The sequence below is a fragment of the Diprion similis genome, chromosome 3 (genome assembly GCF_021155765.1).
Source record: "Diprion similis isolate iyDipSimi1 chromosome 3, iyDipSimi1.1, whole genome shotgun sequence".
NCBI classification, from domain to species: Eukaryota; Metazoa; Arthropoda; class Insecta; order Hymenoptera; family Diprionidae; genus Diprion; species Diprion similis.
The window spans coordinates 1,442,575-1,470,268 of record NC_060107.1 but is presented as its reverse complement, the minus strand read 5'-3'; the positions used below and the strand labels follow the sequence as shown (position 1 = coordinate 1,470,268).

The 27,694-nt window shown below is 41.7% G+C and overlaps 1 protein-coding gene across 5 annotated transcripts in view; it reads right to left on the bottom strand.

Annotated features, from left to right (window-relative positions):
* LOC124404083 (protein bric-a-brac 1-like) overlaps positions 1-27,694 on the bottom strand; it is a 168,803-nt gene that overhangs the window by 17,122 nt on the left and 123,987 nt on the right. For 3 of the 5 annotated variants that reach the window (XM_046877932.1, XM_046877934.1, XM_046877931.1), the window contains 2 exons: positions 22,232-22,289; positions 14,102-14,282 (listed from right to left, as the gene is read on the bottom strand). In XM_046877932.1, the coding sequence (XP_046733888.1) occupies positions 14,102-14,282; positions 22,232-22,289 (239 nt within the window). The remainder of the gene's footprint in view (positions 1-14,101; positions 14,283-22,231; positions 22,290-27,694) is intronic. The other 2 variants (XM_046877933.1, XM_046877935.1) reach the window with 1 other exon arrangement.

The window sequence follows — 27,694 nt, the reverse complement described above, 5'->3', positions numbered from 1 at the left end:
AGTCACAATACGCTGCGAGCGATAGCTGAAAAGTTACAGCCGAAAAACTCATGATTTTCGTCGTCATTTTTCTGCTGCTGGTCCTACGCTCTTTTTTTTGTGTTTTCTGAGTTCCTGGGGGTCGATTTACTCTAGAGATGGTCATACAAATTGATTCCGAGACGAAAAATTCTCAGCTCCGAAAATGACCAAAAAAGTAAGGCTTACCCCTTTGGATTTTTGGCGAAAAATTCGCCGACTTTGAAAAGTGCGGCAATTAATTTTATGAGGCACTATTCCGACGTAATTTTGCGAGAGGAATCGATTAAGCGCAGTCACAATACGCTGCGAGCGATAGCTGAAAAGTGACAGCCGAAAAACTCATGATTTTCGTCGTCATTTCTCTGCTGCTGGTCCTACGCTCTTTTTGATGTGTTTTCTGAGTTCCTGGGGGTCGATTTACTCTAGAGATGGTCATACAAATTGATTCCGAGACGAAAAATTCTCAGCTCCGAAAATGACCAAAAAAGTAAGGCTTACCCCTTTGGATTTTTGGCGAAAAATTCGCCGACTTTGAAAAGTGCGGCAATTAATTTTATGAGGCACTATTCCGACGTAATTTTGCGAGAGGAATCGATTAAGCGCAGTCCCAATACGCTGCGAGCGATAGCTGAAAAGTTACAGCCGAAAAACTCATGATTTTCGTCGTCATTTTTCTGCTGCTGGTCCTACGCTCTTTTTTTTGTGTTTTCTGAGTTCCTGGGGGTCGATTTACTCTAGAGATGGTCATACAAATCGATTTCGAGACGAAAAATTCTCGGCTCCGAAAATGACCAAAAAAGTAAGGCTTACCCCTTTGGATTTTTGGCGAAAAATTCGCCGACTTTGAAAAGTGCGGCAATTAATTTTATGAGGCACTATTCCGACGTAATTTTGCGAGAGGAATCGATTAAGCGCAGTCACAATACGCTGCGAGCGATAGCTGAAAAGTTACAGCCGAAAAACTCATGATTTTCGTCGTCATTTTTCTGCTGCTGGTCCTACGCTCTTTTTTTTGTGTTTTCTGAGTTCCTGGGGGTCGATTTACTCTAGAGATGGTCATACAAATTGATTTCGAGACGAAAAATTCTCGGCTCCGAAAATGACCAAAAAAGTAAGGCTTACCCCTTTGGATTTTTGGCGAAAAATTCGCCGACTTTGAAAAGTGCGGCAATTAATTTGATGAGGCACTATTCCGACGTAATTTTGCGAGAGGAATCGATTAAGCGCAGTCATAATACGCTGCGAGCGATAGCTGAAAAGTTACAGCCGAAAAACTCATGATTTTCGTCGTCATTTCTCTGCTGCTGGTCCTACGCTCTTTTTGATGTGTTTTCTGAGTTCGTGGGGGTCGATTTACTCTAGAGATGGTCATACAAATTGATTCCGAGACGAAAAATTCTCAGCTCCGAAAATGACCAAAAAAGTAAGGCTTACCCCTTTGGATTTTTGGCGAAAAATTCGCCGACTTTGAAAAGTGCGGCAAATAATTTTATGAGGCACTATTCCGACGTAATTTTGCGAGAGGAATCGATTAAGCGCAGTCATAATACGCTGCGAGCGATAGCTGAAAAGTTACAGCCGAAAAACTCATGATTTTCGTCGTCATTTTTCTGCTGCTGGTCCTACGCTCTTTTTTGTGTGTTTTCTGAGTTCCTGGGGGTCGATTTACTCTAGAGATGGTCATACAAATCGATTTCGAGACGAAAAATTCTCGGCTCCGAAAATGACCAAAAAAGTAAGGCTTACCCCTTCGGATTTTTGGCGAAAAATTCGCCGACTTTGAAAAGTGCGGCAATTCATTTTATGGGGCACTATTCCGACGTAATTTTGCGAGAGGAATCGATTAAGCGCAGTCCCAATACGCTGCGAGCGATAGCTGAAAAGTTACAGCCGAAAAACTCATGATTTTCGTCGTCATTTCTCTGCTGCTGGTCCTACGCTCTTTTTGATGTGTTTTCTGAGTTCCTGGGGGTCGATTCACTCTAGAGATGGTCATACAAATTGATTCCGAGACGAAAAATTCTCAGCTCCGAAAATGACCAAAAAAGTAAGGCTTACCCCTTTGGATTTTTGGCGAAAAATTCGCCGACTTTGAAAAGTGCGGCAATTAATTTTATGGGGCACTATTCCGACGTAATTTTGCGAGAGGAATCGATTAAGCGCAGTCCCAATACGCTGCGAGCGATAGCTGAAAAGTTACAGCCGAAAAACTCATGATTTTCGTCGTCATTTCTCTGCTGCTGGTCCTACGCTCTTTTTGATGTGTTTTCTGAGTTCCTGAGGGTCGATTTACTCTAGAGATGGTCAAACAAATTGATTCCGAGACGAAAAATTCTCAGCTCAGAAAATGACCAAAAAAGTAAGGCTTACCCCTTTGGATTTTTGGCGAAAAATTCGCCGACTTTGAAAAGTGCGGCAATTCATTTTATGGGGCACTATTCCGACGTAATTTTGCGAGAGGAATCGATTAAGCGCAGTCCCAATACGCTGCGAGCGATAGCTGAAAAGTTACAGCCGAAAAACTCATGATTTTCGTCGTCATTTCTCTGCTGCTGGTCCTACGCTCTTTTTGATGTGTTTTCTGAGTTCCTGGGGGTCGATTCACTCTAGAGATGGTCATACAAATTGATTCCGAGACGAAAAATTCTCAGCTCCGAAAATGACCAAAAAAGTAAGGCTTACCCCTTTGGATTTTTGGCGAAAAATTCGCCGACTTTGAAAAGTGCGGCAATTAATTTTATGAGGCACTATTCCGACGTAATTTTGCGAGAGGAATCGATTAAGCGCAGTCCCAATACGCTGCGAGCGATAGCTGAAAAGTTACAGCCGAAAAACTCATGATTTTCGTCGTCATTTTTCTGCTGCTGGTCCTACGCTCTTTTTTTTGTGTTTTCTGAGTTCCTGGGGGTCGATTTACTCTAGAGATGGTCATACAAATCGATTTCGAGACGAAAAATTCTCGGCTCCGAAAATGACCAAAAAAGTAAGGCTTACCCCTTTGGATTTTTGGCGAAAAATTCGCCGACTTTGAAAAGTGCGGCAATTAATTTTATGAGGCACTATTCCGACGTAATTTTGCGAGAGGAATCGATTAAGCGCAGTCACAATACGCTGCGAGCGATAGCTGAAAAGTTACAGCCGAAAAACTCATGATTTTCGTCGTCATTTTTCTGCTGCTGGTCCTACGCTCTTTTTTTTGTGTTTTCTGAGTTCCTGGGGGTCGATTTACTCTAGAGATGGTCATACAAATTGATTCCGAGACGAAAAATTCTCAGCTCCGAAAATGACCAAAAAAGTAAGGCTTACCCCTTTGGATTTTTGGCGAAAAATTCGCCGACTTTGAAAAGTGCGGCAATTAATTTTATGAGGCACTATTCCGACGTAATTTTGCGAGAGGAATCGATTAAGCGCAGTCACAATACGCTGCGAGCGATAGCTGAAAAGTGACAGCCGAAAAACTCATGATTTTCGTCGTCATTTCTCTGCTGCTGGTCCTACGCTCTTTTTGATGTGTTTTCTGAGTTCCTGGGGGTCGATTTACTCTAGAGATGGTCATACAAATTGATTCCGAGACGAAAAATTCTCAGCTCCGAAAATGACCAAAAAAGTAAGGCTTACCCCTTTGGATTTTTGGCGAAAAATTCGCCGACTTTGAAAAGTGCGGCAATTAATTTTATGAGGCACTATTCCGACGTAATTTTGCGAGAGGAATCGATTAAGCGCAGTCCCAATACGCTGCGAGCGATAGCTGAAAAGTTACAGCCGAAAAACTCATGATTTTCGTCGTCATTTTTCTGCTGCTGGTCCTACGCTCTTTTTTTTGTGTTTTCTGAGTTCCTGGGGGTCGATTTACTCTAGAGATGGTCATACAAATCGATTTCGAGACGAAAAATTCTCGGCTCCGAAAATGACCAAAAAAGTAAGGCTTACCCCTTTGGATTTTTGGCGAAAAATTCGCCGACTTTGAAAAGTGCGGCAATTAATTTTATGAGGCACTATTCCGACGTAATTTTGCGAGAGGAATCGATTAAGCGCAGTCACAATACGCTGCGAGCGATAGCTGAAAAGTTACAGCCGAAAAACTCATGATTTTCGTCGTCATTTTTCTGCTGCTGGTCCTACGCTCTTTTTTTTGTGTTTTCTGAGTTCCTGGGGGTCGATTTACTCTAGAGATGGTCATACAAATCGATTTCGAGACGAAAAATTCTCGGCTCCGAAAATGACCAAAAAAGTAAGGCTTACCCCTTTGGATTTTTGGCGAAAAATTCGCCGACTTTGAAAAGTGCGGCAATTAATTTGATGAGGCACTATTCCGACGTAATTTTGCGAGAGGAATCGATTAAGCGCAGTCATAATACGCTGCGAGCGATAGCTGAAAAGTTACAGCCGAAAAACTCATGATTTTCGTCGTCATTTCTCTGCTGCTGGTCCTACGCTCTTTTTGATGTGTTTTCTGAGTTCGTGGGGGTCGATTTACTCTAGAGATGGTCATACAAATTGATTCCGAGACGAAAAATTCTCAGCTCCGAAAATGACCAAAAAAGTAAGGCTTACCCCTTTGGATTTTTGGCGAAAAATTCGCCGACTTTGAAAAGTGCGGCAAATAATTTTATGAGGCACTATTCCGACGTAATTTTGCGAGAGGAATCGATTAAGCGCAGTCATAATACGCTGCGAGCGATAGCTGAAAAGTTACAGCCGAAAAACTCATGATTTTCGTCGTCATTTTTCTGCTGCTGGTCCTACGCTCTTTTTTTTGTGTTTTCTGAGTTCCTGGGGGTCGATTTACTCTAGAGATGGTCATACAAATCGATTTCGAGACGAAAAATTCTCGGCTCCGAAAATGACCAAAAAAGTAAGGCTTACCCCTTCGGATTTTTGGCGAAAAATTCGCCGACTTTGAAAAGTGCGGCAATTCATTTTATGGGGCACTATTCCGACGTAATTTTGCGAGAGGAATCGATTAAGCGCAGTCCCAATACGCTGCGAGCGATAGCTGAAAAGTTACAGCCGAAAAACTCATGATTTTCGTCGTCATTTCTCTGCTGCTGGTCCTACGCTCTTTTTGATGTGTTTTCTGAGTTCCTGGGGGTCGATTCACTCTAGAGATGGTCATACAAATTGATTCCGAGACGAAAAATTCTCAGCTCCGAAAATGACCAAAAAAGTAAGGCTTACCCCTTTGGATTTTTGGCGAAAAATTCGCCGACTTTGAAAAGTGCGGCAATTAATTTTATGGGGCACTATTCCGACGTAATTTTGCGAGAGGAATCGATTAAGCGCAGTCCCAATACGCTGCGAGCGATAGCTGAAAAGTTACAGCCGAAAAACTCATGATTTTCGTCGTCATTTCTCTGCTGCTGGTCCTACGCTCTTTTTGATGTGTTTTCTGAGTTCCTGAGGGTCGATTTACTCTAGAGATGGTCAAACAAATTGATTCCGAGACGAAAAATTCTCAGCTCAGAAAATGACCAAAAAAGTAAGGCTTACCCCTTTGGATTTTTGGCGAAAAATTCGCCGACTTTGAAAAGTGCGGCAATTCATTTTATGGGGCACTATTCCGACGTAATTTTGCGAGAGGAATCGATTAAGCGCAGTCCCAATACGCTGCGAGCGATAGCTGAAAAGTTACAGCCGAAAAACTCATGATTTTCGTCGTCATTTCTCTGCTGCTGGTCCTACGCTCTTTTTGATGTGTTTTCTGAGTTCCTGGGGGTCGATTCACTCTAGAGATGGTCATACAAATTGATTCCGAGACGAAAAATTCTCAGCTCCGAAAATGACCAAAAAAGTAAGGCTTACCCCTTTGGATTTTTGGCGAAAAATTCGCCGACTTTGAAAAGTGCGGCAATTAATTTTATGAGGCACTATTCCGACGTAATTTTGCGAGAGGAATCGATTAAGCGCAGTCCCAATACGCTGCGAGCGATAGCTGAAAAGTTACAGCCGAAAAACTCATGATTTTCGTCGTCATTTTTCTGCTGCTGGTCCTACGCTCTTTTTTTTGTGTTTTCTGAGTTCCTGGGGGTCGATTTACTCTAGAGATGGTCATACAAATCGATTTCGAGACGAAAAATTCTCGGCTCCGAAAATGACCAAAAAAGTAAGGCTTACCCCTTTGGATTTTTGGCGAAAAATTCGCCGACTTTGAAAAGTGCGGCAATTAATTTTATGAGGCACTATTCCGACGTAATTTTGCGAGAGGAATCGATTAAGCGCAGTCACAATACGCTGCGAGCGATAGCTGAAAAGTTACAGCCGAAAAACTCATGATTTTCGTCGTCATTTTTCTGCTGCTGGTCCTACGCTCTTTTTTTTGTGTTTTCTGAGTTCCTGGGGGTCGATTTACTCTAGAGATGGTCATACAAATCGATTTCGAGACGAAAAATTCTCGGCTCCGAAAATGACCAAAAAAGTAAGGCTTACCCCTTTGGATTTTTGGCGAAAAATTCGCCGACTTTGAAAAGTGCGGCAATTGATTTGATGAGGCACTATTCCGACGTAATTTTGCGAGAGGAATCGATTAAGCGCAGTCATAATACGCTGCGAGCGATAGCTGAAAAGTTACAGCCGAAAAACTCATGATTTTCGTCGTCATTTCTCTGCTGCTGGTCCTACGCTCTTTTTGATGTGTTTTCTGAGTTCGTGGGGGTCGATTTACTCTAGAGATGGTCATACAAATTGATTCCGAGACGAAAAATTCTCAGCTCCGAAAATGACCAAAAAAGTAAGGCTTACCCCTTTGGATTTTTGGCGAAAAATTCGCCGACTTTGAAAAGTGCGGCAAATAATTTTATGAGGCACTATTCCGACGTAATTTTGCGAGAGGAATCGATTAAGCGCAGTCATAATACGCTGCGAGCGATAGCTGAAAAGTTACAGCCGAAAAACTCATGATTTTCGTCGTCATTTTTCTGCTGCTGGTCCTACGCTCTTTTTTTTGTGTTTTCTGAGTTCCTGGGGGTCGATTTACTCTAGAGATGGTCATACAAATCGATTTCGAGACGAAAAATTCTCGGCTCCGAAAATGACCAAAAAAGTAAGGCTTACCCCTTTGGATTTTTGGCGAAAAATTCGCCGACTTTGAAAAGTGCGGCAATTAATTTTATGAGGCACTATTCCGACGTAATTTTGCGAGAGGAATCGATTAAGCGCAGTCACAATACGCTGCGAGCGATAGCTGAAAAGTTACAGCCGAAAAACTCATGATTTTCGTCGTCATTTTTCTGCTGCTGGTCCTACGCTCTTTTTTTTGTGTTTTCTGAGTTCCTGGGGGTCGATTTACTCTAGAGATGGTCATACAAATTGATTCCGAGACGAAAAATTCTCAGCTCCGAAAATGACCAAAAAAGTAAGGCTTACCCCTTTGGATTTTTGGCGAAAAATTCGCCGACTTTGAAAAGTGCGGCAATTAATTTTATGAGGCACTATTCCGACGTAATTTTGCGAGAGGAATCGATTAAGCGCAGTCACAATACGCTGCGAGCGATAGCTGAAAAGTGACAGCCGAAAAACTCATGATTTTCGTCGTCATTTCTCTGCTGCTGGTCCTACGCTCTTTTTGATGTGTTTTCTGAGTTCCTGGGGGTCGATTTACTCTAGAGATGGTCATACAAATTGATTCCGAGACGAAAAATTCTCAGCTCCGAAAATGACCAAAAAAGTAAGGCTTACCCCTTTGGATTTTTGGCGAAAAATTCGCCGACTTTGAAAAGTGCGGCAATTAATTTTATGAGGCACTATTCCGACGTAATTTTGCGAGAGGAATCGATTAAGCGCAGTCCCAATACGCTGCGAGCGATAGCTGAAAAGTTACAGCCGAAAAACTCATGATTTTCGTCGTCATTTTTCTGCTGCTGGTCCTACGCTCTTTTTTTTGTGTTTTCTGAGTTCCTGGGGGTCGATTTACTCTAGAGATGGTCATACAAATCGATTTCGAGACGAAAAATTCTCGGCTCCGAAAATGACCAAAAAAGTAAGGCTTACCCCTTTGGATTTTTGGCGAAAAATTCGCCGACTTTGAAAAGTGCGGCAATTAATTTTATGAGGCACTATTCCGACGTAATTTTGCGAGAGGAATCGATTAAGCGCAGTCACAATACGCTGCGAGCGATAGCTGAAAAGTTACAGCCGAAAAACTCATGATTTTCGTCGTCATTTTTCTGCTGCTGGTCCTACGCTCTTTTTTTTGTGTTTTCTGAGTTCCTGGGGGTCGATTTACTCTAGAGATGGTCATACAAATCGATTTCGAGACGAAAAATTCTCGGCTCCGAAAATGACCAAAAAAGTAAGGCTTACCCCTTTGGATTTTTGGCGAAAAATTCGCCGACTTTGAAAAGTGCGGCAATTAATTTGATGAGGCACTATTCCGACGTAATTTTGCGAGAGGAATCGATTAAGCGCAGTCATAATACGCTGCGAGCGATAGCTGAAAAGTTACAGCCGAAAAACTCATGATTTTCGTCGTCATTTCTCTGCTGCTGGTCCTACGCTCTTTTTGATGTGTTTTCTGAGTTCGTGGGGGTCGATTTACTCTAGAGATGGTCATACAAATTGATTCCGAGACGAAAAATTCTCAGCTCCGAAAATGACCAAAAAAGTAAGGCTTACCCCTTTGGATTTTTGGCGAAAAATTCGCCGACTTTGAAAAGTGCGGCAAATAATTTTATGAGGCACTATTCCGACGTAATTTTGCGAGAGGAATCGATTAAGCGCAGTCATAATACGCTGCGAGCGATAGCTGAAAAGTTACAGCCGAAAAACTCATGATTTTCGTCGTCATTTTTCTGCTGCTGGTCCTACGCTCTTTTTTTTGTGTTTTCTGAGTTCCTGGGGGTCGATTTACTCTAGAGATGGTCATACAAATCGATTTCGAGACGAAAAATTCTCGGCTCCGAAAATGACCAAAAAAGTAAGGCTTACCCCTTCGGATTTTTGGCGAAAAATTCGCCGACTTTGAAAAGTGCGGCAATTCATTTTATGGGGCACTATTCCGACGTAATTTTGCGAGAGGAATCGATTAAGCGCAGTCCCAATACGCTGCGAGCGATAGCTGAAAAGTTACAGCCGAAAAACTCATGATTTTCGTCGTCATTTCTCTGCTGCTGGTCCTACGCTCTTTTTGATGTGTTTTCTGAGTTCCTGGGGGTCGATTCACTCTAGAGATGGTCATACAAATTGATTCCGAGACGAAAAATTCTCAGCTCCGAAAATGACCAAAAAAGTAAGGCTTACCCCTTTGGATTTTTGGCGAAAAATTCGCCGACTTTGAAAAGTGCGGCAATTAATTTTATGGGGCACTATTCCGACGTAATTTTGCGAGAGGAATCGATTAAGCGCAGTCCCAATACGCTGCGAGCGATAGCTGAAAAGTTACAGCCGAAAAACTCATGATTTTCGTCGTCATTTCTCTGCTGCTGGTCCTACGCTCTTTTTGATGTGTTTTCTGAGTTCCTGAGGGTCGATTTACTCTAGAGATGGTCAAACAAATTGATTCCGAGACGAAAAATTCTCAGCTCAGAAAATGACCAAAAAAGTAAGGCTTACCCCTTTGGATTTTTGGCGAAAAATTCGCCGACTTTGAAAAGTGCGGCAATTCATTTTATGGGGCACTATTCCGACGTAATTTTGCGAGAGGAATCGATTAAGCGCAGTCCCAATACGCTGCGAGCGATAGCTGAAAAGTTACAGCCGAAAAACTCATGATTTTCGTCGTCATTTCTCTGCTGCTGGTCCTACGCTCTTTTTGATGTGTTTTCTGAGTTCCTGGGGGTCGATTCACTCTAGAGATGGTCATACAAATTGATTCCGAGACGAAAAATTCTCAGCTCCGAAAATGACCAAAAAAGTAAGGCTTACCCCTTTGGATTTTTGGCGAAAAATTCGCCGACTTTGAAAAGTGCGGCAATTAATTTTATGGGGCACTATTCCGACGTAATTTTGCGAGAGGAATCGATTAAGCGCAGTCCCAATACGCTGCGAGCGATAGCTGAAAAGTTACAGCCGAAAAACTCATGATTTTCGTCGTCATTTCTCTGCTGCTGGTCCTACGCTCTTTTTGATGTGTTTTCTGAGTTCCTGAGGGTCGATTTACTCTAGAGATGGTCAAACAAATTGATTCCGAGACGAAAAATTCTCAGCTCAGATAATGACCAAAAAAGTAAGGCTTACCCCTTTGGATTTTTGGCGAAAAATTCGCCGACTTTGAAAAGTGCGGCAATTCATTTTATGGGGCACTATTCCGACGTAATTTTGCGAGAGGAATCGATTAAGCGCAGTCCCAATACGCTGCGAGCGATAGCTGAAAAGTTACAGCCGAAAAACTCATGATTTTCGTCGTCATTTCTCTGCTGCTGGTCCTACGCTCTTTTTGATGTGTTTTCTGAGTTCCTGAGGGTCGATTTACTCTAGAGATGGTCAAACAAATTGATTCCGAGACGAAAAATTCTCAGCTCCGAAAATGACCAAAAAAGTAAGGCTTACCCCTTTGGATTTTTGGCGAAAAATTCGCCGACTTTGAAAAGTGCGGCAATTCATTTTATGGGGCACTATTCCGACGTAATTTTGCGAGAGGAATCGATTAAGCGCAGTCCCAATACGCTGCGAGCGATAGCTGAAAAGTTACAGCCGAAAAACTCATGATTTTCGTCGTCATTTCTCTGCTGCTGGTCCTACGCTCTTTTTGATGTGTTTTCTGAGTTCCTGGGGGTCGATTTACTCTAGAGATGGTCATACAAATCGATTTCGAGACGAAAAATTCTCGGCTCCGAAAATGACCAAAAAAGTAAGGCTTACCCCTTCGGATTTTTGGCGAAAAATTCGCCGACTTTGAAAAGTGCGGCAATTAATTTTATGGGGCACTATTCCGACGTAATTTTGCGAGAGGAATCGATTAAGCGCAGTCCCAATACGCTGCGAGCGATAGCTGAAAAGTTACAGCCGAAAAACTCATGATTTTCGTCGTCATTTCTCTGCTGCTGGTCCTACGCTCTTTTTGATGTGTTTTCTGAGTTCCTCGGGGTCGATTTACTCTAGAGATGGTCATACAAATTGATTCCGAGACGAAAAATTCTCAGCTCCGAAAATGACCAAAAAAGTAAGGCTTACCCCTTTGGATTTTTGGCGAAAAATTCGCCGACTTTGAAAAGTGCGGCAATTAATTTTATGAGGCACTATTCCGACGTAATTTTGCGAGAGGAATCGATTAAGCGCAGTCCCAATACGCTGCGAGCGATAGCTGAAAAGTTACAGCCGAAAAACTCATGATTTTCGTCGTCATTTTTCTGCTGCTGGTCCTACGCTCTTTTTTTTGTGTTTTCTGAGTTCCTGGGGGTCGATTTACTCTAGAGATGGTCATACAAATCGATTTCGAGACGAAAAATTCTCGGCTCCGAAAATGACCAAAAAAGTAAGGCTTACCCCTTCGGATTTTTGGCGAAAAATTCGCCGACTTTGAAAAGTGCGGCAATTAATTTTATGGGGCACTATTCCGACGTCATTTTGCGAGAGGAATCGATTAAGCGCAGTCCCAATACGCTGCGAGCGATAGCTGAAAAGTTACAGCCGAAAAACTCATGATTTTCGTCGTCATTTCTCTGCTGCTGGTCCTACGCTCTTTTTGATGTGTTTTCTGAGTTCCTGGGGGTCGATTTACTCTAGAGATGGTCATACAAATTGATTCCGAGACGAAAAATTCTCAGCTCCGAAAATGACCAAAAAAGTAAGGCTTACCCCTTTGGATTTTTGGCGAAAAATTCGCCGACTTTGAAAAGTGCGGCAATTAATTTTATGGGGCACTATTCCGACGTAATTTTGCGAGAGGAATCGATTAAGCGCAGTCCCAATACGCTGCGAGCGATAGCTGAAAAGTTACATCCGAAAAACTCATGATTTTCGTCGTCATTTCTCTGCTGCTGGTCCTACGCTCTTTTTGATGTGTTTTCTGAGTTCCTGGGGGTCGATTCACTCTAGAGATGGTCATACAAATTGATTCCGAGACGAAAAATTCTCAGCTCCGAAAATGACCAAAAAAGTAAGGCTTACCCCTTTGGATTTTTGGCGAAAAATTCGCCGACTTTGAAAAGTGCGGCAATTAATTTTATGGGGCACTATTCCGACGTAATTTTGCGAGAGGAATCGATTAAGCGCAGTTCCAATACGCTGCGAGCGATAGCTGAAAAGTTACAGCCGAAAAACTCATGATTTTCGTCGTCATTTCTCTGCTGGTGGTCCTACGCTCTTTTTGATGTGTTTTCTGAGTTCCTGGGGGTCGATTTACTCTAGAGATGGTCATACAAATTGATTCCGAGACGAAAAATTCTCAGCTCCGAAAATGACCAAAAAAGTAAGGCTTACCCCTTTGGATTTTTGGCGAAAAATTCGCCGACTTTGAAAAGTGCGGCAATTAATTTTATGAGGCACTATTCCGACGTCATTTTGCGAGAGGAATCGATTAAGGGGTAACACCACTGTGACCCCCTGTTTTTTCCAACATTTTTCAACAATTTTTTTTTGTGGGAAAATAAGAGATATTCGAAAAAAAATTTTCGTCTTTTTCCTTGTTTATTATTTTTTCAAAAAACATTCTCTACATATTTTTCACACTGCATGGTGGCGCTGGGGAAGCTCTCGCGTCAGGTGCTGTTCTCTTCGCCGTGGTTTGCGGCACGCAGGAAAACTCACTTCAACGTCGTTCTGAAAACAAATACGCAGTGTTTTCGTAAATAACATGATAATTTGAAGTGCAGTTCGTAGGGATTTGGAACAAAAACTGATTTTTAAAAAAGAGGCACGCTTTTGAAATTAATGAATGATATTTGAGCAAAATTTCTCGTTGAAAATAGGCTATAACTTTTTTTAGTATTGAGATATCGAAAAAATCCTATGTAGTTCACTAGATAATCCATTTTCATTGATACAGTAAAAATTTGAAGTCGATCGGATAAAAATCGCTCGAGTTTTGCTGCGTGCCGCACTGAAAAAAGTGGTTTCGAGAAAAACGCGTTCAAAGTTTCAGGTTCGTTAATTTATGTTATGAATTGAAAAAAAAATTATGTACCTTCAATCAGCGATGCCGGAACCATATAGCTGGCCTTCAAGAAGCAAATCACTGTCTTCTGAATGTTTTCTCGAACTTGTCGAGGCTTTTCTCGCTTCTCTTGCAGCATCTCTGAGCGAGCGCTCCGCCAGCTGGATCCGCGCTTCGTCGGTCTCAACGCAAAAGTTGTAACAATTCGGGCCGATAATTATCCCCAACGTCTTCAGAGCTTTCATGAGGCTTCTCAGGCCATCATTGAACACTAATACTGCGATATCAGTTGCAATATTAACGATTTTTGAACACCAATACAGCGATATCAGTTGCAATATCAACGATTTTTTTGCCTCCGGCGTAGGATTTGAGGGCTATTGCCCAAATTGATTTATTGTAGCTTTTGTTATTGTTTTGCGTATAGCCGCCCAAACAACGCTGCAGCAAATCGTCCGTGCACAAATTTTCGAAGATTGGCGGGACCCCGAGCGTCGCGGAGCACTGCACCGCTCCACAAAATATTCAATATCTACGAAAATAATTATTTTTTCGACCTGGGTCCAACGGCATCTTAATCTTAAAAGTATTTTAGATTTTTCAAAATGGTTTTCAAAAAACCGATTTTTTTAAACCGTCACAGTGGTGTTACCCCTTAAGCGCAGTCCCAATACGCTGCGAGCGATAGCTGAAAAGTTACAGCCGAAAAACTCGTGATTTTCGTCGTCATTTCTCTGCTGCTGGTCCTACGCTCTTTTTGATGTGTTTTCTGAGTTCCTGGGGGTCGATTTACTCTAAAAATGGTCATACAAATCGATTTCGAGACGAAAAATTCTCGGCTCCGAAAATGACCAAAAAAGTAAGGCTTACCCCTTCGGCTTTTTGGCGAAAAATTCGACGACTTTGAAAAGTGCTGCAATAAATTTTATGAGGCACTATTCCGACGCAATTTTGCGAGAGGAATCGATTAATCACCAAGGATCGCAGAGGAGTCTTTTCACCTGCAAGGCGAAGGTTCGAAAAGTGTAGGTACCAAGTGTGTGAAGGACTGACCTTGCCGCCTGGCTCAACGAGAGGCCCTCCTTCAGTACGCTGAAAATGGCCTCGGCCATCGTCTCTGGCCTCCAGGACTTGAGGGGTCCGCGTTCTCTGAACCGAAGATTGTGGACCAGACTCTGATTCGTGTTCCAGCACTTCTGCCACATCGATTGAAGCTGGTACTGGTAGCTGTCTGCTGTAACACCCCCCCGAAAAAGGAGAAAAAACTGTGAGTGGACGTTTCGAGATCGTTATCAGGCGTGTTCGTCGTCCTTTTCTTTTCTTTTTTCGTTTAACATTAATGAAATTTCTTTTATTCTTTCTTCATTGTTTATTTATTAGCTCTTTGAAAATTTGTGAGATACACCATAGATCGATGCAGGTTTAGGTAAAGAGGAATTTCACAGGGTTGTTATTCATTCAATTTTTACTGACTTTTTTCTTCGAATTTCCTGCTTTTGTAAATAAAGAGCTTTGAATCGATAAACTTCGAGTAGGTACTCTATTCTGGCAACAATTAAAGACAGCTGTATGCATGGTGGAAATATCGAGGCATATGATTTACTGCAGAGATAGATAAAGATACGGACGCGTGTACATACGTAATGTTACATTGAAAATGAGGATATCACAAATGCAGCAGGTACAAAGCGAAGGTACAAATGATGTAAGTGACGGTCAATTGTAGTGACAACACGGTAAGTAAAGGTGTCTTTCTTTCTTCCTTTCTCTTTGTCTCGTACATTCCTTTTTCTTTCGTAATTTAAAATGTTTCAACACCTTTTCCTGAACGGTGTCAGAGAGCGAAAAGAGAGAGAGAGAGAGAGAGAGAGAGAGAAGGGGGAAAGAGGGGGAAAGCGTGAGCTTGTAGAGTATGAAAGAATAAGACTTCCACAATAAGGTTTGATATTATAAAATTGATAAACAAATATAGTATACGTACATCGATAATAGCACGAGAAATGAAAAATATGTGCCGCAGCGTTGAGGAATGTTTAATAACGCGTCAATTGTATTGTTCCAAGTTACACAATACAATCATTGCAGCTATACGATATGTATTATATACCAATATGTATAGCGTGTGTGGTCGTCTTGATTTTACAACAAAGAATCATCATCACATAATCGCGGTAATCGCGTTCGTGACATTTAAGAGAAATAAGAAGAAAAAAGAATGAAAATAAATGAAACACAGGAAAGAAATTCTTTCTCCACTATACAATTTACTTTTTATAAACAATGTTTTTCATCGTTATTTGCATTGAAAGAACGCGAGACATTTCTTCTGTCCTTATTTTCATTATTTTTCGAATCCATTATATCACGCGACAATTTACATGGTATAAAAATATTACTTATGTTGTTAATACTATTGTTATATAATCATTATTATTATTATTATACATTGAGGAATAACAGAGAAAGAAGAAAGAAATTTTACAAACTGTATAAATTTTATCAGATACGGTCACATGTACATACATACATAGATATTAATATATATACTATACAAATGAACCGATCCTACGATTGATTTATTAATCAGTTAATCAATTACTAATATCGACTATTTTCTACTGACTTGTGTTGCGTTGACTTTTGAGCACGACGACGCCAATTCTCACGACAGCTTCTCTATTTCTAAAATAATACATTATGTGTACAATACACGTACAGCCTAGTCTTAAAAATAGGGTCACGAGAGATTTCTTCTTTATTATAGACGTGTGAAAAATAACATATCTATACTTAAATCAATTAACGCATTTCAATTTATTCGTATTACATAATCAGACGTTCGAAATTTGATACTAAGAATTCGAAACTCCGGTCCCCGACACCAGCTTGGTTGAATAGCCGTTTTAAACGGTACATATATTATATAATAAACAATTATCATAACAATTATCATTATTATCACCATTATTATTATTAATATTATTCATAGGTTAAATATAATTGGATCAAATTGCGAGCACTTAAAATCGATTGATTAGCGATACGCAAAAACGTGTAAACAATTTAAGGCACAATTTTTTCATGCAATTTTTCGAGTTTTGAAAAACTCGCCGTCTTTTCAACTTACGAATTGTCAGTGTATCGCATTTGATCCGTTTTTTGAGCAAAGTTTGCGATTGCCTATGAATCGTTGTCGATGTTTCGATAACGTTTTAGAATTAAACGTGAGACGATGCGGGGTTCAGAGGTCATATATATATATATATATAGATATATCTATATATAGGTGGTAACGAGGTTAAAACGACTTATTTATATATACAATAATCAATACCTAAAATGAATTGAGACGTGCAGGTTGTCGGTAAGAATTAATACCGACTAAAAGTTAGAAGTGTTGGGTTGACATGCCAACATTGGAAACACAAAACGGAGCTATTCTCATCTTTTTGTTCGTTTTAATTTCTCATTAGACTATCGTGCTTATAGCGAAGACAATTTCCTAATTATACTTGAACAAAAAATGAAGATGAAAAAAAGGTAAATAAAAAAAAAAAAAAAAAAAGAAAAATAAAACCGGAAGAAAATAACGCGAAGAAACTAATGGCTTTAGCGCGCGTCAGAGGATCATAAATAACAATATAATATCAACAATAAAATTGAACGATCCACGTGGCAGTAGGTAATTATTATACTAAGAGAAAAGAAAAGAATAAAGTAAAAGGAATATAACGGTAATGATGTAAGGAGTGAGTGAGAGCGCGGCTGTATACTGGCAAATGGATGTAGAAATATTGTAACGCAAACTCATCATCATCATCATGGCTGTTGCAACAAGTGTTATTAATGACGAGGAAGGAGAAGAAGAACCTGAAAAATTGCCGCTTGTATCTACCCGTACTTCTAATTCGACAGCGACGTAGGTCGAAGGATGTCTGCGTGTGTAGAGAAGATAAATCAATTAAGTGACAGGTTATAAGGTGGACACACAGTCGTTACGAAGGCGCGACGGTGACGATCGAGTCGCGAAAAGAGTGAGGTTAACGAAATAAATACACGGCGACGTGGGGTGATAATAATTGCGAGCAAATCTTAATGCGATATTTGAACAGTTAACGCGAAAATATGTCAAGTTGTAACGAAATTAACGGTATAAATGGCAAGTGCTTGATATACGAGAGCATAAGCGCAGCGTTAATATTAATAAATTGAAAAATTATTTTTCAACGATATCACGTATGTGTTATATGTACGTAAATACATACTCACAGATATACATATAATGTATATGACATGCGATCATGCAACAGGATGGATAAATTATTTGAAATCTAGTATATTGCTACAAGTTTTTTAAACGGCGTTAGTTATCTGCGACAAGGAGTACAAATTATTGTCAATTCTAGAAACATTCGTCGTAAGCGATACGGGCGAAAAATCGGTGACCAAAAATCCAACGCCAACTCACGTTCGGCGATAGATTTCGATACTTTCCATCCATGAATACGTTCAGAACGGAGTCTAGCCAGATTGTGGGTAAAGCGAGAAAGCTTTTTGGCACAAGTCGGTTGGATTTGATCGAATACCGTAGCTGCACAGTTGTTCTGAACATTGATGAAAGTCCCCGTATTTCAGCATCGAAAATCAAAATGGCGGCCAGATAGCCGACGCCGTTGGGTATATAACTGCGCGTTGGGGTGGGGGAGGGGGGGTCGACCAGCGTTGACTAACCCCCTGAAATATGTAATTACGTGTATCGCGCTTGTTCACGAATACATATATATGTATGTTATGTATATGTATTGGTGCCCCGTTTTTATTCTACGCCTTGGGATATGCATATACGAGATCGGCGTGTGCGTGAGTAGAATTGAATTTTTAATATACGGTATAGTAAAACGTTAGCGTGACGTGTGGGGGCTGTTTCTCCATCACAACTGTGCGGGTTGAACCTTTATGCGAAGAGCGTAAACGCGAGGTAACGTTCTTAAATTTATAGTGTGCCTATATTTATATATATATATATATATATGTGTGTACGTACGTATGTATATATAGAAACACACCTGCGCTGTAGCTATTATAATAATGCAACGTCTTTTATCCCTGCGTATATATTTTCGTTCGTCGTGTCATGCAGCCCGTTATACCCTGTGTTTTCGGTGCTGCGGATAATAACGTAACCATGCAATGTATAAAACGTAAACTAAACGTAACTTATACGCCTAAGTATTATATTATTTGAGTAATTAATTAAACAATTATGTATAATAGGTATGTAACGGGGTATAGATATAAATTCTATAATATATAGCATCTAATAAAATATAAAATATTATTTACAATTTAATATTTGAAAGGCACGAGCGCACGCAACCTGTACGTATATGTATTATTAATATCATATTTTATACGTGCCGACGGCGGCGCTGGAATGGAATGGAATAATTTCGTGTTTTATTCTACGTCTATAAACGCGAATGGAATGAGTAATACATGTATTCGTTGATCTAGTCATAATTTATATACATTGTCTTATTCTTTGCTCATATTCTATCGTAATATATAAATAATACATTATATTAAATTATCATATTCGCTGGAAGACGAATTAACGAAAGTTGGAAAGAGATAATCTTGGAGAATGGAAATGGAATTCTTTTAGAAACTATACGTTATATGTATATATATATATGTATATGTATATATCACGTGCGATATCGAGTCTCGCGAATCACGCGTGTAAGGCACGCGTTAATATTATTTTGGCCGGAATTTTGTTAATTCATTAATTATTACTATTATTGTTAGTATTATATATACACGGGGGACGACGAGGGACAATAAGACTAGACTGCACACCGCGTCGGTTTCGCCATCCCCGATTGCGGTTACATAGGTTACGTCAATTTACGTCAATTTACGGAATTTTCCCTCTTCCCTCTCGCCACCGCCCGAAAATAAGGGTGAGAATTTCACGTGTTTCATGTCAAGGATGTCGATTCGTCGATAATCGACACTCGTATTCATCAAGTTATTAAATTCCTAACCTCAAATACACGTAGATCTTTTTGAAAACTCATGAATTAAATTAGCCCGTCGTAAAGTAAAATGAAACAAATGTACCGAATTTTTTAACGATCTTAAAGCGATTTTAAACAAAACATCGATGTATAAGATTTACTTTATACTCTCAGTATTTCCTATATTTTTCTTATACTTCTGAAGAGAACTTCGTAGCTTTGTACGAATACAGTAATTTGATAAATATAGTCAAGGTACGACAATCTAGCGATAAAATCAACGGCAAGTTTCGATTTTCGATCTGTAACCAATCTCCCCAAGTGTCTGTGAAAAATGAAAGGACGAAAGCGTCCTTAGGAGTGAAGGTATCATCGGGCAACAGGTGAGAAGAGGAAAAAGATGAGGAGGACCGCAACCCCATCATTCATTATCGTTCTCGTCATTGAAGTAGAGGGAAACGATGGAGTGCTTTTTGCAGAATGCCCACCACCACCGGAAGCCGGTGAGGCCCGTAAACATAAAACCGGGATCCCGTTTCCGCCTGAGCCTCTGAACGAAAGTGAGGATGGCGTTGAGGGACTTTTTCGTCCGGCGGTTATAGGGGCTAACGCTGATGTCGCAGCAGAACTCGAGGACGGCCGATTCCTCGGATGTGTTGAGCCCGGCCTCCTCGAGGACCATCATGCGCTTGGACTTGCCGAGTATGTTGTCGTAGAGGGTTCCCTTGGGTATGCCGTACTTGGTAGAGGCCTGGGTGAACCGCATCTTCTGGGTGACGACGGCTTCGATCGCTTCCTGGAGGTCGAGCCGCGTCCACGTCGGTGCCTTCAGCTTCAGCAGGGTTGAGTAGTCAGCTAAAAATCAGCAGAGGGATTTTTTTTCTCGGACAAAAAAAAGGAAAAAAAAACAACAACATATCGAAAACACACATTTAACGTGTGTTACGACGTTGTCGTCGTCGTCGTCGTCATCGTCGTCGTCGCCGTCGCCGTCGCCGCCTCCTCCTCCTCCGGCCCGTTGCAGGCATGCATCACGGTCAAAGGAAGGAATGGAAAGTGAAGGAAAGGAAGCCTCGAAGCCTCGCACCTGTCGATCGCCTCGGATTAGCTCCCGCGACTCCTGTCATCGCCTATTCACCGCCCATACGACACCTTGACGTTGACCTTGTCCCATTCCCGGTCGAGGCTGAGGCAAGCCTGACCAACCCGGAAAGTGTTGCCGGGAGGAAGAGTAAAATGAGAGGCAGGATAAGGAGGAGGAGGATGTGGAGGAGGAGGAGGCTTCGCCGCGTCTCGTTGCCAACTCGGCGCTCTCTTGCAGTGCATTTGGTTTTCTGCACGTGGAAGAGAGAGAGGGAGAGAGGAAAGGGTGCCTACGGGGTTTATTCAACAGGCGCCCACCCCGGTCTCACACATCGTTGGATTACAGATACGCATTTTACTGCTGTAATAATTCCCCTTCGCATGATATTCTATAGGTAAATATATATATTATATTTACAAATTTATACTACATATATATTAAGGTGGTCCTTAAAAATGTCGTTTTTGAATTCGGCTCCAGATACTTGAAAAATAATTCTCTAATTTTTCAGATTCTTATCTCAACTCGAACCCGTGCTCCACAGAGGGGGTGGATTTTATTTCAACCCTTTCAGTGACACATCAAATCTACCAAACGGATTAAAATGAAATTTGGTACAAAGGGGTTTGAACTCAAAATTTGAAAATTTAAAGCGGCGGATCCGATATGGTGAACCAAAACTCCAAGAGTCACTTGATACTGTCATATTGAATCCACCATTCTGAATTTCGTAATTTCGAGTTCAGATTCGTAATCAGCAGCCTCGGAAACCGCGGAGTCCCAAGTTTTATCGAAATCGGATGACTTTTTGGATTTCGCTCCACCGTTTTGGATCCGTCATTTTAAATTAAAAAATTTCGAGTTCAGATTGGAATCAGCGACCCAACCCCCCCCCCCCCTGTACCAAATTTCATCTTAATCCGTCCGATAGATTTGACGTACCCTTGAAAGGGTTGAACGGAATTTGAAAAATCTAAGAATTATCTTTGAACAATCTGGAGCCGATTTGGTGGGCACACCGTTCGAAATTCAAACAAACAATCTTTTCAAGGACCACCCTAATATATAAATATATAAATAAATAAATAAAAATACATACATTGCAAGCGAATCATATATCAGTCAATCAATAGACTGAGTAATTATGTGTAGATAAATAAACGGGTTTGTGATATTGCATGGTTCCGAGTGTCAACCGGAGTGCGAGTGGAAACTGGAGAAAATACCACCGAAGGTAATTACAATTAAATATTAACATTGATATTGTCATCATTATCGGCATCATCGGCATAAATAATATTGCTCGCGTCGATATATCCCGGCAGACTACGCGGCGTATGTAAATTATTCGAATCGAGCTCCAGGTATCCGTATAGTGTATGGTGTGTTCTATCCATAAATTCCGCGTAAATTATATGTGGGTCAGACATGTTCGGCAGACTTGTCTCGAGGCGTTGTTGCAACGATTCATTAAAACTGGTTTCAATTTGTCCGGGGAAGTCTAGCTGGCTGCTGGTTTCTTTGCTGACGATGAGTTATGAGTTTTGATCCCGCTTAACTTTCCTGTATGTATGCGTGCCTGTAGCTCTGCATGCATTTCGATGGATTTCGCAGACATTATACCTACACATATACATACATATATATGTATATAATATCTGGAAAATCCATCGAAATGCATCCACAGTATGTATATGTATATGAATATATATTGCGGCATACACAGAAGAGCACTTGACCTCATGTCGACACATATACTTCAGGATTTTTCATGATGTGTGTGTGTGTGTGTGTGCGTAGGAGTTTGACAAGTAAAGTTGAAAACCGATATAACATGTCATGTTGTAAATGGTCGTGATGACAAGGAGTACAGTCCTACTTCTATGTCACGGAAAAAGACTTGAACGTAGATACAAGGATGTTTTACGAAGAAAATGACTTGACGAAGAATCTTGTCCTGCCCGATTTGAAGGCAGTTGCGCTGATCGATGGAAATTATACTCTGTAAGATCTGGTGACTGGTGTGGCAGTCGCCTAGTTCTCTTTAGCCTATACATCTTTTGAAAAACTACTCACCGGCTATACTGGAGGTGGAGGCACCGAGCCAAGCGTGGGATGACTCCAACAACTTGGCCTGAAACAGAGAAAAAAGAACACTCGAATTAGTCACTTGACTTAGTTCATCTTACCGTTAACTCGATCGCCACTAGGTACTATCCTCACATTCGTCATCCCACGTCCTGTCATTTAATGCTTCAAGCCTCTGACCGCACATGCATAAATGGATACGGACAACGAGATTCATGATTTTGTCATCGATTGACCGTGGTTTACACCTCGAAAACGCGGGGATGCAAAACTCCTATACCGCTCAAGCGATCAGAGTGAAACTTGGGCAGTTAATGCCTTATTTTGGCAACAAGTGGAGCGTCTTTTTACTTTTTCGAAATTTTGAAAAAGATTTTATAGATTGGTTACCACCCACAGAAATTGGCCAAATTTTCACAGTTGCACTGAATGGATCGAATGATCCGGTATGATGCCACTCGGCGGTGATAAAACACACATTCTGAGCCCAGTCTTATGAGATTTGATGGTGAAATGACGAAATGGCAGCTGATCTGGTTTTCGCTTACGAAGTACACCTAAGTCTCATTTTGGCGACATTTGTTACCGACATTACGCGCATGCCGGTAATGTATGCGTTTAATGTCGGTAAGAAATTACTGACAAATGTCACCAAAATGAGATTTCGGTGTTCTTCGTAATCAAAAACCAGATCAGCTGCCATTTCGTCATTTCACTATCAAATCTCATGGGACTGGGCTCAAAATGTGTGTTTTCTCACCGCCGAGTGGCATCATACCGGATAGTTCGATCCATTCAGTGCAACTGTGAAAATTTGGCCAATTTCTGTGGGTGGTAACTGATCTGTAAATTTTTTTTTCAAATTTTAAAAAAGTAAAAACTCGCTCCACTTTTTGCCAAAATAAGGCATTAACTGCCCAAGTTTCACTCTGATCGCTTGAGCGGTATAGGAGTTTTGCATCCCCGCGTTTTCGAGGTGTACAACGGGTCTTTATAAGCACCTTAAGGGTTCGCAGGAGGTGATGGCCGCCATGTAACTAACTGCTTGATACCTTTTCCTCCTCCCCTCCCCCTAGAAGGCGGTAGAGGGTAGTTGGACGCGTTAGTCGGGTCAGAAATGACGGTACGTGTACTCTGACCGTGTAACGCCAATATAACGATTGTAGATACAGGGTGCATGCATGTGCATAGTATGTGCGATCGTCGTTCTTCGGCTTAAAAATGACGGTGCATCATATCACGTGTAGGTGAATAATTTATCGAATACATATACAGACACACGCACGCGGCGCTGTAACATGTCGACGACATAATATCGCGGTATCAAGTACCGTCCGTAAAACCGAGGAGAAAGCTCCCTCCAAATTGTAGGAGGAGCTTCATTTTGCCAGATAATACAGCCGCTGGTTTACCGATATATTAATACAATAAAACTTTCATTCTCTGTAGGTATAGCAGCGAGCTGCTAGGGAAATCCAGGAATCGTGTACTCGTATAAGGACGACGTGCCTAATCCCAGTGGTGAGGGTGAATAATGACAGCGAATAAGACAGTGGTTTGTTTTTTACCCTCTTTATTATAGACGTCTACACGTCAAGTCCCATCGCTTTGCACGGCAACGTAGAAAGACACGTGGCCAAGCACTGCACGGAGTTCTGGAAAAGTTGAAAAAAGGGGATATTGCAAACGGGAAATTAATTTCGAAAGTCACACAAGTCTGCAGGCTGTGCGGGCGCGGATTGCTCGGTCCTGGGGGTGCAGGAGGCGCCAAAAAATCCCCCAACGAACGAGAAAGTAAAAAAAAATAAATAAAAATAGGTACAGACAGCTGTAGAAGCGGAGAAATATGCCGGAGGAAACTTTTGAAATGAGGCAACTTTGCGTGTGTCTTCCACTTTCGACAGTTTTCAAACCCCTTCGTCTGGTAAGCTTTCATATATTATGAAAGTTGGTCTCACGATATTACCGCGTTTACTACGAGATATTAGCGCATTGCTTCCATTCTTGTCTCACCAAAACCGTGAGGATTGGTTGTAGGGAAAAAATTCCGACAATAACTTTAGCCCTCGCTTTAAAATACCTTCTCGATAATGACTATACATACAAATGAGATTATCAATCTTTTCTCTACCTTGTCTTGAAAAAGTTTTTGTTTCAGAATCGTTTTGCAGGACTTTTTTTCCCCTAATCGCACCCTCAGGAATACGAGTAAGACTCGTTGAAAACATTACTCTGTGACCACGAGACCAAAGGTAGAAAGTCTCGGGGAAAAAATGGCGGGATTCTCTGCAGACCAACGCGTTTGCTTTATATGGGTACAAGGGTGAGAAGAGAGCACCTTTCCTGCTTCCTGCCCCAGAGCGGTGGACGGAGTCAGTCTCGGTCTGTATATATTCCGAGTAAGTATTCAGGTGCTCCGGAATGACACGAGTCAATGAAAAATTCAACCGTACGATATGCATTTCAGTGTCCAGCTTGAAAATGCTCCAACAGTTTGCCAGAACGCTGCACTCCCGGCCGCTGCCGCCGCTGCCGCCGCTGCTGCTTCAGGACTGTTGAATAATTCTTTGTGCGGCCTCCCACACGGTTTGACGCCAGACTGCATGAAAAAACATGGGGAGAAGATATTTGGCAGGGTAGTATCCAGCCACCGGCTCGGTGGAATGGAGAAGCGAGTAAAAATACTGCGACGGAATATAAGTGTTCACATTCTAGTTTAAAAGAGAAAAACGATAGGAAGTAGTATTGCATTACCTCACTTATTGTTGGACCGTATCCGGAAGGTATAATAATAACGACTAAGGAAACAAGTGAACCCGGTGTTCTAAAATATACCAAAGTATGACAGATCGAGGTTGCACAAGAGTGGTTATGAGGAAGGAAATGAAAAGAAAGAGAGGCAGAAGATGAACAAAGTGCAGAGCACCTAGTTACAGTAAACGGTGCCGGTTTTCTTTCACGCGTGCGAAATGTATATATCCGTGTGGGTGTGCTACGAGGGGGTTGAGGGGGTAAGTTTAACCAGAGGTAAGGAAACGCCAACAAACACTAACACACTGGTGAAAAATTCATGCCGCTCCGCGTTTCAGCGGTGGCGAGTAATTTGAAGGCAGTTAATAGTAGCCAGTCGAGGCTCTGGCATATTTAATTCAGGGTGCCGCTTCTGTCTTGGCTAGTGAAGTGAAGGAAAGCTCATTTCCATTAGCAACATGCATCATGTATGCATCGTATCTTCTACCCCTCACCCAACACATCCAAGTATCCAACCCTCGCCGAGACTACGGACTCCAGGCTCATATCATCATCGCCGCGCTGCGGAGGAGAATGACTTTTATTGACCTTTCATTTTTTTGGTTCAAAATTTTACCAAACACAACTGTCAGCCAGTCTTTAATGCACGCAGCCATGCCTGGAACCGTAACTCAGTCGGTATATTATTATGTAATATCGTGTTCTTTCGTGAACAGTGATCAACGGTTGTTTATCGAAAAAAAGATCGTCATCCAAATCAACCTAGACAGAAGAAGTATAAATAAACTAATCCACGGGACTACTGTGAGCTTTTTCACCGTTTGCCTCCATCCGAAGCGAAAACGAATTAAAGACGTCACAAGCCGGATAGAAATATTGCGCGATAGGTTACGAACGGCAATAAAACATATATCCATAATAGAAATAGAATAATAATAAAAAAAACTATTTCCCGGAGCCGATCTCCCGGCCTCGAGACGGCGGAACGGTAATCGCATCGGGAACATTTTAAATAGCCCGGCACAGTTTTATGATTTTATTTTATGACCCCGCTCCGTCTGATCCAGCGACCCGGAGTCTAGCTCGGTGACCGGAAGTAGTCAGCAAACTAGCTACACACCGACGGGACGCTATCGGATTTCATGATCACCGTTCCGGAATCAGGCCTCTTTCCTTGTCCCAGACCAGCACCGATCAACAACAATCCGTAATTAGTTTATATTCATATCAATACTCGTCTATTTCACGACTAGCCAGAAAGATGTTGGGACTGAAATGGAATTTTTCAATACGCACGCAGCCAGAGTTATCCCGTAACTTTGTCGGGATGCGTAGGAACGACGGGGGTGGAAGGATTGACCGAAGTGCATCACGTCGAGCGCGATGAATTCAATTACGTAGCCATTTATCCCGCGTTCATGCAATAGCGAATACAGATACCTACACGGTGGATACACGATGCAGATATCGAGATACCTGAGTGGCGCCCGGAGCCGAGCAATAAGGCATAAAAATTCTCCTCTATGTCCAACTAATATCAATCAATCCCCGATATAACCCGGCTACTACCATCGACCACGGTTCCTGCATTCCAAATCAACCGGGATCCTCCTCCATCAAATAGCGTTCCGGATATACCCACATAGCGATTGCAAATTTCACCGACGTGTATAACAGATGTTAATTAAAATCTAATCCTCTCTAACAACGATTATAAACCCCATTCATTCCAGGCAAGCTTTCATAATGAAGAAATTCACCTTTGTACCATACTTGACAAAACTCTTCTTTTGATAGATGAGATGGTTTCACGCACGGTCACATCTCCGTGATAAAAAAAAAAAGAAGAAAAAAAAGAAAATAAAATGTCGTCTTGACGTCAATTGCTTGAGGCATCGTCAGTTATTCCCAGAGTTGTGCAAACATCGGACAAGTCTGAACTTAAGTCGATAAGCCCATCATTGGTAGGTAGGTAATTTTCTGCCAATAGGAATAATTGATCGTCAAGAGTCGAGGGCGCGTGTTTATAATGTCAACGTGCGGGTCGGGACATTTTCCCTCTCCAATTTTTGATGTTCTCGTTTTTTCTCGCGTGGCACGACGTCGGGGACCTCACTCGTCGAGGCGGTGCGTGTCTCGCGTGACAATTAACGCCCCCGCGGCGGTGTTTACATCCCAGAGTACGATTCCCCGCTCGACTTCCAACACCGAGTACAGATACCACCACCCGAGTTTGCCGGATCAGTTAGCGCCAGAGAGATGCGCAGCTGGGTGGAAGATATGAAAGGGAAGGACGAAGGCACGACGAAGAAGAAGAAGAAGAAGAAACCGGGAGGAATAACAAAAACGCTGGCTTCCATGTGACGGAAAGAAAGACACAAAGAAGAATGGAAAACACCAACTTATGTGTCCTTCCGAAGAACGTCATGTACAAGAAATTCCACCTTTTATCATTTCCATAGAAAAATGAACTCCGTTAATCGGATGACGCCGATAATCAGCGTCTGTTCCGCACTCGCATCCAAGAAGAGTAAAATAATGATCCAAGGAGAACTTCGAATTCAAATCGTCAAGTGCTCGGGTCGGGTTGAACGAGGTTTCTGCATCCCTCGGCACACTTCTGTATCTTCTAAGGGGTGGGCAGCAAATATTTGCCAGAATCAAGCCACCCCTCCACCCCCGGGGGTGAGATTCAATTCT